Source organism: Adelges cooleyi, unplaced genomic scaffold, assembly GCF_023614345.1.
Source record: "Adelges cooleyi isolate 19-005CV unplaced genomic scaffold, UGA_ACOO_1.1 ACOO_flye_CR_arks_rails_tigmint_CR_PRNA_23, whole genome shotgun sequence".
In the NCBI taxonomy this organism is placed as follows: domain Eukaryota; kingdom Metazoa; phylum Arthropoda; class Insecta; order Hemiptera; family Adelgidae; genus Adelges; species Adelges cooleyi.
Genome location: NW_026095893.1, coordinates 3,060,874 through 3,074,996, shown reverse-complemented (window position 1 = coordinate 3,074,996; position 14,123 = coordinate 3,060,874). Strand labels below are relative to the sequence as shown.

Below are 14,123 nucleotides of genomic sequence, written 5' to 3'. Positions count from 1 at the left end.
CGTTAAAGTCACTTTCTCTGTTCATCCACAGGCCTGGCCCAGCTCTAATATAATATTATATTATAATCGATCGATTCAATCGTTGACCTACTTTTCATATTTATTATTGCTTGTAGATGACACTGAATTATAGGGTATTGTTCGAAAGATCGTCATCGAGTTCATTTTAGGCTTCGTTAATTAATTTTAAAGGTAAACAACAACCGTTGACGGAATTTATTTGTTATCCAAATAATGGCTCAACTTTATGCTAGCCGCGACTATGGACCTATATTATACTACAATAAACCGATGGTCTGCGGCGTGATTATAATAATAATAGCTGTTGCTGGTACTTTGCAGAGTATAATAATAATAATAATAATAATAATAATAACAATAATAATAGTAGGATATATATTTGTTGTATACGAGGGCGCCGGCGGAGAACAATCGCCGGTAAAAACGAGGTTAATAAGAAAGCCGCGTTCAATATGTTTGTTTAGACAACAAAGTTTAATCTCCGATTCATTAGCGAATCATTTAATTAGAAGCTAAAATATTGTTTATACCTACACACGTTTGCCTATATACATGTACATATCAGATTTCTCTATTGTAACGGGGCCGCGGGCTGTGACGGCAACGGTTGTCCGAAACTATAACAAAAAAATAAAAAATAAAATAATAAAAAGTGATGCAATTCCTTTTGTCCTGCACACTCCCGTTGTATTTATATATATATATATATATATATAAATGTATCATTCTTCTTTATAATGATAAATAGCTACTAAGACCCCTGCGGGATGGTGGTGTGCTCTCATCGTCTCTTCGCTGTATTATCATTATATTATTATAAGATACTTTCACTTAGGAAATGCGTGTCCGGCGAAAAACAGTAGACCAGCTAGCCGAGCGTTTTGTAATAATTAAATGATAGACGCGACGACGATTACCGCTGCTTCCATCAATCACTTACCCGTCCATACAATACCATTAATTTCATAATATTATTTATATACATATAAATTAATGTAATAGATACCTAATAGTACTAACATACAGCATACTCTGCGTGTGTGTAATTATTTTAATTTCCAAATTGGAATCGCTGAATAACAAATGTTGCGCACACTTCGCGCTGACAAACCTAACAGCGGCGATTCTTTAACTCTCTTGCAAATTAACATATTATTATTATTATTATACTTAAGTGGGTCGTGGGCCTACCTACACCACTGGCGGTTAGGTTGTGATAATTCGTAATCCGTCGTCATCATTCTCATCGTCGTAGTAATATCACAGGTTAAATAAAACCAGATAGCGTACTTCATAGTAGTAAAACGATCGTTTTTCAAATAACGATCATTGATTAGCCAAATTATAATGGCGAAAATATTGTACCTACTATTTACAATAACAACGTAAACTGATAAGAAATACTGATAACAAGTAGTTGATCAACGCATAAACCTTATACTACTAGACATCCGGGTAGGACGCGGGCAGGTGGTGCCAGCACGACTATTGTCGTAGCAGTGATACAACTGTGAGAAGTATAAATTATTGTTTAATGAATTGTATCCATTTAAAAAAATGATATATATATATTCAAAAGTAAACTAACAAGTTAAATTTTTAATGACCGAAAAATAGCTGTCGACTCGAAATTTGATTTTGTCGGCATTGAAAATTGTATTATCAGTCACAAGTCGCGACATATCATACAATCATTTTTAAACCGTGTACCATATTTTTTAAGTTGGGAACTCAAACGCGCATGAGCAGATCGCCTCTTGACGTCATCGAGTGCCACTGTCAGCGCAGCACATTGGCTCGCTGGAATTACGAGGGTCGTCTGGATAGTAAAGATACAAGCCCCCCCCCACCCACGGCCGCAGGAAATATTTTTTTGCTTTGTTGGCCACTTAACTTCTTCCTTTAAAAAAAAAAACCAAAATGAGTTCAGTACATTGAAAACTTTGGTCACATGAATTTTTCTCGTGAAACATGTCGATCGAGTCTCCCGTCACTTCCTTCGTCCACTTGTCGACCACCCCCTTCGCCTCCTCATCTGTTGCAAATTTTTTCCCACCCATGTGCATCTTCAGGGAAGTGAACAGATGGTAATCTGAAGGCGCCAGGTCGGGGGAATGCGAGGGTTGGTTCAAAACATCCCATCCAAAGGAGTCCAACAGTTATTTCGTGACGTTGGCCGTGTGGGGCCATGCGTTGTCGTGCAGCAGGCAGACTCCCTTTGTCAGCAGACCCCCCCCCCTTTTATTCTGAATAGCCCTTCTCAATTTTTTAGGGTCTCCCAATACCCTGCTGCGTTGATGGTCACCTCCTGAGGCAAATATTCGACCAATATGATGCCTTTGTGGTTCCAAAACACTGATGCCATGATTTGTTTGACAGAAATGGAGGTTTGAACTTTTTGGCTGATGGTGAAGTGGTGTGACGCCACTATTCGGACTGTCTCTTGGTTTCAGGCGTATAGTGTGCAACCCAAGTTTCATCTCCAGTAGCAATACACTTGAGAAAATCATCACCCTACAGTTCATAGCGTTTTAAAAACTCTTTGGAGGTCTGCACTCGATTTCACGGATTTCGAACTTGGACGAAGGGGGTGGCGGGAGACTCGATCGACATGTTTCACGAGAAAAATTCCTGTAACCAAAGTTTTCAATGTACTGAAGTCATTTTGGTCTTGTTTTGAAGGGAGAAGTTAAGCTACACGGCAATGTGGCCAACATAGCAAAAAATATTTCCTACGGTCGTGGGGGGGGGGGGCTTCTATCTTTACTTTCCGGACGTCCCTCGTACACGCATGCTGCGTCTAGTAATATATGGTCTATGGATCAACGATGGTTGGTGATAAGCGATGATAACATTACAGATGTTTGATTAAATTGCTTAGACTACTCTCACTGTACAACGGAAGGATAATTTTGTCCTTTGTTTAGTCACACTGACCTGAGATTATTAAAGTTTGTTTTTAGGGTGCACTATCTGGTTTTATTTAATCGGTGGTAATATTATAATAATATAATATTACTATTGTATTTACACTGATTACAAGTTTTGTGGCTAAACTTTTTTGTCAAGTGTGTGAAGGCTTAAAACGCACAAACATTGTTGTAAACAACGTTATTATATTTTTGTTATAGATTATTATTATTATTATTGTTATTATAATATTATTACTGTAACGTCACGCCATAATGACGTTGTCACCGACGTTACAGAGCGAGGCGCGACAAATGGAGCAGCACAGCGAAAATGTGTGATGCAACCAACTATCTGTACCTTAGTGTCCCGACAATAAACACTCATGTGTATCGGATAATGTCATTTTTTTCCGCCCCATTCTTTTCGATATTTTACACTGTTTATTTTGTGTGTCCTGCTCGTTTATGCGTGCGCTCACACTCGCGGTACGAATACTGTCTGACCGACGCATAAACAAAAAAAAAAAAAACCGCAACGTTCTGTTGGAAATTCGATTTCGAAAAGGAACGCGTGTGACGTTCGAAAATCGAAAGCAACCGTGAATCGATACACGGTAATTTAATAATGTAATAACATTATAGTTTAGACAATATTAATTATTTACAGCAATGAGCACTTAAACACACGGTAACCCAGCGTAGTACCTATATTATAATAACACCAGCATTTATGTAGTCAACAGCTATAAAAACTAAAGTGTTCGTCACTGCGAACGATTAAAATCTATGTATTACCGCCACGTCGTCTGCATGTGTTCTTAATACTTTGTACGCAAAATAATATTATACGTACCTTAATAGAAATGTTTTTTGAAGTCTGAAAATAATCGTTTTTGACCAATCGATTTACATAAGTTCCATTCATGTTAGTACTTCAGTATGATTTTTAAACGATTTTTAGTTTTAAGTATAACTATTCACACATATCGATATATTTTATTGCCATATTCATATGGCATTCAATAAGCCTGTCCATTTCTTTTGTTTCCCAAAGAAAAGAAAAACCACGTGTGAATGGTTACATATTTTAGTCGACATTTTTGTTTGTATTTCACTCAGAACTTTATACATAATACATAGGTGAAACAAATCTAGACTAGATATGGTGACGTGGTATAACGTCGCCTGTATTCCTGATTCTAGTCTTGTAAACAATTTCTTCGTAGCGCTGTAATACATCACAAAAAAAAAAAAAGAAGAGTCTTTTAAACAATTAACAAATTAACATAGTTAGGTGTTTAGAAACAAATATATCAATTTCAGTTTTAGTATGTTTGTAATACCTATATATGTATGAAGTGATAGGTGACAAAATAAGATTTTTCCGGTCAAACTACTATATTTCAGTTTTTAAAAAACTGTTAGATTAATTTTTTAAATTAAAGTTAATAGCGCACTCAAAAGGTTAATTTATATAGTATTATGTATGCACTTAAATATTGTATGTTGAAAGGGAATCCTTCTTTTTGTTTGTTACATCGTTGTGAACATTTTTATTTGAAATTTCTTTTCTTTAGTATTATCTTTGAATAGCAAATTCCAAAACCATCGATATAATCTTCGAAGAAAAATAGTATTTTAGTATGGGTTTTATGATAATTACAACAGATTTATTATTTTAAACTGAAAATAAGCGCCAGTAAGATTAATTTGTTATATGGTGGTGGCAATTTAAAAAAAAATTATTTACCGCAAAAATGCTAATTTACATAAAACGGATTTTTAGAACTGAGAGTAATTTACAATTTAATATGAAATTAATACAATCTACATTTATTTCAAGTGTATGTCATTATAAATTTTAGATTACCAGACAGATAATATAAAGGTACCTTATACCTATATTATTGATTTATCCGTGAAAATGTGTGCAAAGATGGGTTTTGTGATAAAAGCGCGTGTAGCCAGAAATAAGACATTATACTCATGTGGATTCAACTTGGTATATAATAATTGGTACGATGCGTTTGCACTCCTTGTCGCGGACAAAATAATAAAGACACCTACCGAACGTTATTAATGTTAACCTACTATTGTGTTTTCGCAATAGTTCTGCGGGCTTATATAATATAAATTCACAAGGAAATATCAATTACAGTCGACCGTCATTATTTACAATACAAATAGGATAATCTGCCCGTGCGATGCGTGTACTCAACAACATCACAATATGATAATAGGATAATTAATGAAAAGTAGGTGACCGTGTGTTTAACAAAATGATTTAAACGTAACGCGTGATTAAAAGTACATCAATATGAATAGCGTAGGCGTGAGATGCAAATCTATTCAACTATACAGTCTATACTCTACAGAAGGCAACCGGGTGTAAAATATAATAACAATATGCCTGGCTAGTTTATTGCCAACCTTTTTTTTTTAATCGTACCTACTCCACAGGTGGACTCGAATAGGTAACGAACATGTTAAACGTTTAAGTTTAAATGCATTACCCGGAGAGTACTTTGAACTTGGAACATGTTTGGTTTTTATTAGTTTGTAGGTACATAAAATATTTATAAACGTTGAACATTCGACATAAAACAACTGTGTTTTTTTTTAGTAATGGACATACATTTATTGGTAATATGATAGATCATATCACTGGTACCACAATGATTTAAACGAATGAGGAAAATATTCGATTCGCCATATTATAGAAACTCTTTTATGTTTGAGTTTGTCGTAAACATACATTTATTAAGTCTGATTTAAAAAATCTACGTACACTGCATAAAATATGTTATTGTTTTTCTATACACATCTAGGTCATATCGACAATATGGCCTATCGACAATATATACCTATAGGGTTTATAATCTATACACAATACAGATTACTTTTAATTAACTAGATTAAAAAATAAAAACTGAACAACTAATTTAGCTGCATAGAGTGTAAACTGACCGCATGATCAACCAGTTTTGATTTTCTCGATCAGAAAATATAGTACAATATTGTCAACAGTTCAAAAACAGCATAACTTATTTGTTTAACGATGTACTATTCAATAATTGTACTATAGAATGTATTATTATGATAATTTAAAAAAAAAACTAGCAAATACAAATAGGGGATTCGGCAGTTATTGGATTCGACATTCTTATATATTAAAATGAGCTTATGCTTTTAATTCGCATTGGTGCGATTCTATGGATAACGAAATGAGTCAGTACACTAGAATAATAAACGAATAATACGGAAACAAGTTTTTTTGTACCTTTGTTAAAAATGATTACAATACGACCGTGGAGTTAGCTATCATTCAATACAAATATTTGTAATACCTCACATAAAAATATGTTCTGTGATTGTTCAGTAGTTGTTTAAATAATTAAATATTTTTGTGCATAACAGACATCTTTTATATTTTGTGCTCGCCTTTAAGTCAAGAGCTTTAACTGTAAAACTAAAAAAAACAATTTTTTCCTTTCTTATACTTCTACATATTATACATTTTGGAACGAACCACGAAATTATGACTGGAAAAATTAAAGTATTTTTTTTGTTATTTTGTATAATCGTTGGTGAGACTAAAAAAGAAGTTCCTGATGAAATTGAAGATTCCATCAAGGTAACTGCTTACGTGTATTATAATTAATTTTTTTTTTTTTAATAATCAAGAAAAACGAATTCAAATCATATTATTATAGTCTTATTAAACTATAGTTTTGAGAAAAAGAAATGTCACCTTTTTTTAACATATCTTAGTCGTCAAAGTGTTAATATTTATTTCTAGGGTAACAATATATTTGAAGAGGAGGCACACGTTCAGGTAAGGAAAAAATATAATCCTGTAGAAAACCCGTTATAATGTTATTTTTAATAACATAAGAGACGCTAATACATTAGTATATTATTTGTAAGATAATCAAAATATCAGATATACCTGTTTCAAAATAATTGTTTTTTCTTATTTACATCATCACAACGTCATAAACAGTTGCTTTTATTTTATTAGTATAATTTTTACAAACATGTTTTACTTATAGAAATAACATAACCAGTACAAATTAGTTTAACATTACAAATATAATAATACGAATTTTAGATTATTAATTAAAAATTATAAATATATTATTTATATCAATAAAGAATAAAATATTTAAGTTTTTGTAAAAAAAAACATTAGCTATTTATGGCGATAGTCTGTCTAATAAGCCTACTAATAAAGAAATAATAGCAATAGAATCCTTTAAGAAATTTCACATGTTAAATCAATAGGTACATTTTTTTTAGACCAATGAACAAATTAGCGAGAATCAAGACCATGGACCATTTATAGTAAGTATTACATATTTACATCAATTTCTATATAAATTAGAGAGATTTAAATTTATGTCTCCTTTTCAGTTGACTTTTAATGTCTTTTTTTTTTTTTAATATTTGGCAAGATAATTATGAGTTAATCATCTATTATTTGTATTACGCTAATGTTATATTATGCAACATTAAATGCTAAAATCTTGGGTCTTGCTATTTTTGTTTTGTTTTTAGGAACAATGTCAAGACTTAACAGATGTAAAAACAGGAAATAACCTTTTCTTGACTACGGAGTCAAATAAATACGCACCAGTCGAGGAGCAACCGGTAATAATTACAACAAGTAGATTTAATTTTAGTAATTACAGTTATTATTTTAAAAGTGATAAGGGAGGAGGAGTGGCCGAGTGGGTAAGGCGGCAGTGTGTTAGCGCTCACTGCCGCTGGCTCGACACTCGGTTACGGGCGCTCCGTTTGCTGGGCGAGCAGTCGTCCGGTGAAAAAGAGCCACCCATCCCTCCATCATAATGTATCACTTAATTATTTCAATTATAATTTCGAGAGTGTTTATAACTCATAAAAATGGAATCAAACACAGTCCATATCAGTATTACTGACGACAATCGACAACTCATACTGATACTGATATTCTACTAACATTACCTAATACATACATATCCATGTATTATAGTCTAGACACAAAATAGTCTAGTTTAACATTTTATTATTATTCAAAATCAATTTTAGTTAGATAAATCGTCATGGCATTTGAATATCACTTTATAGTATAACGTTTAACTATATTTTGTATGTAATCCAGTCTTCCAAAAAAACATAAGGAATATGAGTCCCAACTGTTTATTAATTATTTTTGTTTGTAGACACAATATTTAGAAAATGAATCTAAAAAAATGAGTTCATATGACGTACAAATGTTTGAAGAAAACCAGGTGATATTAAAGTGTATAAGTTACTAAATTTGAATTATTGTTCAGTCATAATGGTTTACAGATATTTCGTCAGAGTATAACCGTAGCTTGTAATAATTATAAACCAATACATATGCAGCTAATTATAGCTGACCTTTATAAAAACATTTAAAAATTTTACGTTGAAGTGGTTTATTTTTATTACAGACATTTTACCAAAAGAAAGTCACACAGGAGGTCTACAATGGGGCAGAAGAAGAATTTCATAAGAACGATTCGGAGCAACAGTTGTTGTATGGCACACAGACAGATTTTTGTTGAAATATAAATACAATATTTTCAAAAAACCTTTAATTTCTTGAGTATTTGTAGTCGTTAACGAATATAATTGAATAAAATCAATGGTTATATATAATTACATAAAATGTGTTTTCATTTCTTATATTAACTAATTTATTACTGCAGTTATTCAAATTAATAATGGTGCTGCAATTAAAAAATGACGATATGAAAAACTTGGGGCGCTCAAGGCATACTGCAACAAACTACAATCTATAATGATATAAAGAACCTGTGTGCTAATTGTTATTTTCTCCCTTTAGTCACAACTTTTTTGTCCGGGGAGCTCTGTAATTTGGTTAGTAATGTTTCGATAACACCATAAATCAAAAATGTATTTCATGTAATTGCTCATTATAATATTATTTTCGAAAGTGACACACAGAAGTATTCTCTGTGAATGTATATTCTCTCTCATAGGCCCTAGCCGACTATATTTTATTATGCGTATTTAGGGCCACCGACGACGGGTAAACATCATGTACATTATTAGACAAGGAAGTTGGGTAGATAATTCAAAGTTCCCGGTGTCTTCCCGGCGTTAGCACTACTCCTCGTAACCAAAGTATGGACATCAGTGATATTTAGGATAGCTTATTCAACTTATGCGGGATAGCTTATTGTAAGGAAAATAATGGGAAGTTGCAATTAGCTTCCCAAATTGCCGGTGCTATTAAAGATAATTAATACATTTAATATTGTGGCATATTTAATCCAAATATGATGAAAAGACACTATACCATCACGTCAATTTTTGTCAACTATTTATAGTCATCGTAGCATGATATGATATGTTTTACTGATTCGCGAATATGTCTCTCGTTCTACCAAAAACCACAATCTATTTTATATATAATGTATATTATATTGGTGCCCTCTAATATTTTTTGTCATTTTTTAAACTACCTAATTATGTATACCTATTTTGATAAAAACACTTAAATAAATGTATTTAATACATTTTGTAACATCATTGTTTATACGATGAAATTGTAAGTAAAAACAGTACAATTTGTTAACATTTCAATAAAAAAAAAAACGATAGGTTGGTAAAACAAGAAATTTGATTGAGTACCCGACTAGCTTTTATGAATGGAACATTATCAAATTTCGTTAAACATTTTACTTGTATTTTTCGTATTAATGAAATAATATTATAGAGGCTTGATGCATTTCATCTTATTTAGTTTGTTCACAATGTTTGAGGTTCAGCGGTATACCTAATGCGCGCGTTAATATCGGGGCCAAGTATCATCCGTCTCGTTGGCGGATCGCGCGTGCTACATGTGGAATGTTCGGCGTCCACTTTGTAAATACAATAATAATATAACATAAATGTTGTATAAGTATATATAATATTATAATATAATATATTAAACGTCCGTATTATTATTATATATAAATATACCCAACCGTGTAAATGTCGTTGCGAACCGCAACGAGACGACGCACGAACGGACGACATTATATTATTATCACACACACATATATATATATATAAACAGACGTCATGACCCGACCATAACTCTGAGAGGTCCCATCATCGTCTTAAGCTAAGCGCGCGCGCCTTGCTTGTGTGTGTGTGTGTGTACTATATACGGCGAATGCAGGCTCGCGTGTGCATGCAATCACGATTCCGATGTAACCGGGGCGACACGGATTATAATAATTTGTTTGAACGGAAAACACAGACCCGACAGCGGCGGAATGACACGCGCTCGACAGCTGCTGCGGCTTGCTGCAACGCAAAACCCACAACAACCGCGCGTCGTACCTGAAGTGCACTGTGCACATACCTACCTAAACAGCTACACTGCATGTACACTATAATATACTTCGATGATATATATATATATATATATATATATGCGTCCACGTATATTATAACAACGTGTACAGAGTACCTCTATCATATTAACAAGTTCACTCGGCGTACTGTTTCGATCTATCCGTGGCATATAGTACATTAACAAATTAGAGAAAAAGAAAAATTGAAAACAAAATGTTTACCAGAGTAATAATAATAGCCACACTTTGTTAAAAATATTTTGATGTAAAATTAAAAATATGTATTCACTAAAAGATATTATAATTTAATAGTTGGCTAATTGAGAAGCAGAGTTAAAGTTGTAAGCCAACTCGACAGTCGACGATTACTGTTATGAGAACCTACGAGCAGTGGTGCCATTTCAGTTTTTGAAAGAGGGATGCAAAAAATAATGCACTTCAGTATGTATACAAAATACAACAAAATATTAAATAAATAAGTAAAAAAAAAAAACATCATTACATTTTTCCATTAAAATCAACAAATATATTATATATATGTATATGTCTCTTTTGTCAAGCGATAACTGGATGTTGGTTACTGTAATTATTTTTAGTTTTTGGAAAAGCATAAGGAATTTAATTTAAAGTTTTGGAAATAGAAAAAATAAGTAACTCACCACTTTGGTTTAAATTACGATTTGGTATGAAGATTGTAACGGATTTAAAAAATTCAGATTGCAGCAATAGAACACACTATTCAATTAAAATGTCGATAGTTTTTAAGTAATGTATTTAAATAGGAACGATTGTGATTAAAATAATTAGGGTTAGAGAAATGAAAAACGGAATAAAATAAGACAATAACATTATTACAGTCACTAAAGCGTTGACCAATCTCATTCACATATCTAAAACAAAAATTAGTGCAAACTAATGATTGGCTGATAAAATTACATTCAAATAAACGCTTCGATGTGAACTGTCGCCTGTCGGACACCCTTGCCCGAAACTTTCACTTAATGCGATCTCCCACATCATCCTCGTTATACTCAAGCATAGGAGGACTTATCATTCATATCATTGCATCCAACCACCTCATTTTCCGTCTTCCTCTTCCCCTCTTTTCTCCTGCGTTTATTTTCATTGCCATTCTTACTGCTTCCGATTACTCTCTCCTCATGAAATGCTTTAACCATCTCAGTCTGTATAACTGTAAATGGTAAAATATAAATTGGTATTGATAAAAGGATTGAGAAGACATAAATGTGCTTAAAATTGTATTTTAGACCTAATCTAACCTATCCGACCGCACACCGCTGTCAATAAGGGTGGGAGAAGTGAAAAGAAGTGGGATGAGTACCCAACCATCCTATTGTGTTTCGGATGAGTGTATCAAAATATGGTCGCCAGCCGTTAACCTACCTCAACATTCGCCGCTCTAGGGATGATTACCCACCGAACCGTTTTAACCGTTGACGTTATATTAGTTTAGCTAGCATATATAATGTTAGCCAAACGTGTATACAATTTTTTAAGAAAATGTTCGTTTATGGCCATTCAATATACACCTAAAAAGAAATACTGTTAAATTTAATACGAGAGGTGGAGTAATGCGCTAGGATAAAAATAGCTTCACTCTTTCTTCCTTTATAATTCTGTGATGTTAAATTGCCAGTTTTAAATTGGAAAAACATAAAATCGCAACGAAAAAATTCTTATCGACTTCAGATATATTTTTTAGGAAGTATTATTATTATTACATTATTTTCAGTCGTTGTAGGTTTAATTTATTTCGGAAAAATAATTACAAGACTTGTAAAGACTTTTAAGACTTGTAAAGATTTGTGAATTGTAAAGAAGACAACTGTAGTGATAATAAATAATGAAAACAAATTGTATTTTTACATATTAGGTCATTGAAGTTCTGAACCATAAGTTAATATTTTGTGTTTTACGATTTTTTTCAAATTTTCAAAAAAGCTGACTTTTTTAATCAACATGTTTTTAATAATTTTCAACCACTAGTTAAATGTTGTGAGTTGCCGAATTACAGTATCCTTCTTGACGGGGTGCAATAATTCGAGGTCAACTATGCAGACAATAAACTGCGAGTGGACGCGATGCGCAAGCTTGCCAAGTACCGAGTGTGTACCTATACGTTATCATGTACGGAACGTGTGTACGCCGTTGCTGCGACGTTTAAGCTTGTGTGAATAATCGTTAATTGCGTGTCGTCGTCGCGTCGCCCGTTCGTCCCGCGACTTTTAGATCTGCGTCCCTCGATTGTGTCGGTCGAGCCGCTACCGTGACGACACGAAACCGCTTCCGCAACGGGCCGGCTTGCCGTGTTTACCCATCACAGTGGCCTCATCTCCGCGCGCGTCGTGGTCCTCATTAGCATCGTGGTCTCTGCGGTGTTTTCTCTCTCTCTCTCTCTCTCACTCTCTGTCTGTCTCTGTCAACTTACCTGTGTAGAGCTCTCCCGTGTACGGCCGACAACCGGCTAATTACCATATTATTATTACACGGCTGCGGCCCGGCCGCAGACGGAGGTGTACGAGCACGGCGTCGGGCGTGACAAAACGACGGTCGTGTGTGCGAGCGGCCGATTGATCGGCCTGATGGCGCGTGGTGCCGCGAGCTCCGGTTCACGCGGAAATCGCGTGGCGGAATGCGCGCGGTCGTCGCGATACCCGCAGGGGGTCACTGGCCAAACGCGACCGTGTGCATATCGACGGCGGCCGATACTTGCGCGCACACGCGTCGCCCGATACATCCGAGGTGTACGCGCTTACACTCGGACGCTTTTAATCGCCTTTGAAAGTGTTTTCAGCGACAAAATAAAAACCCCATTGGAGGAGCGGTTTAAGCATTGCGAAACAAGGAAAGACAGTGAAATAGCACAATGAGTTAGATATATTAGATATTGGGATCACACTGCCATAGTACATTGAGGAACAATTATTAGTAGACCAAAACACCGCCGACTAAGTCACCACATCGAAATAGAACCTAAGAATAGTGATGACTGATGTGACCAAATATTGGTCAACACTCGTTCCCACACAATGCGATTCATGTAATTAAAAACAGACTTGCTAAATCAAGAAATTAGCTCAATAATTTAAAGAACGTTATAGAAGGAGTAAAGAGTAAAATAAAAAGACTTTTTTGTAAAATCACATCCGCATCAAAGCTAATAATTAATTTGCATAAAGTATTTGTGGAGTCATTCAACGCACTTTAATTACTAATTAATCAACTTCCTACTATTATAAAGACATATTAGCTTGGCTACGTGTTTTTTAATTTTTTATGTACAATTATTATAACAATCATTGACATTTACGTGTTTAATGTTTACTTAAGAATTCATAAACTGTAGTGTACATACTAATAAAAAAAAACAATCCTTTGTCTATATAAAATACCAAACATCCAAACTGACGCATTCAGCACTGCCAAAAATAATTTTCAATATAACACATATTATATGGTCATGATGAAATACACATATTGTATTTGTCATAATAATATTACAGCCGGAGTCCTTATTTTTCTAAGTGTATCTAATTCGATATTATTTTATTAAAGCACCCTCTACCGGCTAGACTAGACAGTTAGTTAGGTTTATTATATCAGCAATGAGCCGCTTCGGTAAACTACACAGACCGTAAATAAAGAATAGTGGTTAAAAAACACCATATTATTGTGCCGTAACCAGTATAGTTAAACGATTATCGACTGACCAACGTCATTATAGTCATCGGCGGAAGCGATTTTCGCGGTAAGATGGTCTGAAAGTGATTTTATGTACGCTAACACCCGG

At 34.0% G+C, this 14,123-nt stretch overlaps 1 protein-coding gene across 2 annotated transcripts; it reads left to right on the top strand.

The window, feature by feature from the left end:
- Positions 1 to 6,380: 6,380 nt before the first annotated feature.
- On the top strand, positions 6,381 to 8,576 carry LOC126835963 (uncharacterized). Of its 2 annotated transcripts, XM_050568868.1 has the most exons (6): positions 6,381 to 6,567; positions 6,733 to 6,768; positions 7,233 to 7,277; positions 7,491 to 7,583; positions 8,138 to 8,206; positions 8,393 to 8,576. In XM_050568868.1, the coding sequence occupies exons 1-6, from the start codon at positions 6,472 to 6,474 to the stop codon at positions 8,504 to 8,506; spliced, it is 453 nt and encodes a 150-aa protein (XP_050424825.1). In that variant the 5' UTR covers positions 6,381 to 6,471; the 3' UTR covers positions 8,507 to 8,576. The 2 variants fall into 2 exon arrangements, with proteins under 2 accessions (XP_050424825.1, XP_050424826.1); XM_050568869.1 differs by lacking the exon at positions 8,138 to 8,206.
- Positions 8,577 to 14,123: the final 5,547 nt, after the last annotated feature.

Coding starts and splice junctions, on each gene's coding strand:
- LOC126835963 (XM_050568868.1), top strand. CDS start 6,472: ATGACTGGAAAAATTAAAGTATTTTTTTTGTTATTTTGTATAATCGTT. Junction 7,278..7,490: donor AAGACCATGGACCATTTATA/GTAAGTATTACA, acceptor TTTTGTTTTTAG/GAACAATGTCAAGACTTAAC. Junction 8,207..8,392: donor AAATGTTTGAAGAAAACCAG/GTGATATTAAAG, acceptor TTTTTATTACAG/ACATTTTACCAAAAGAAAGT.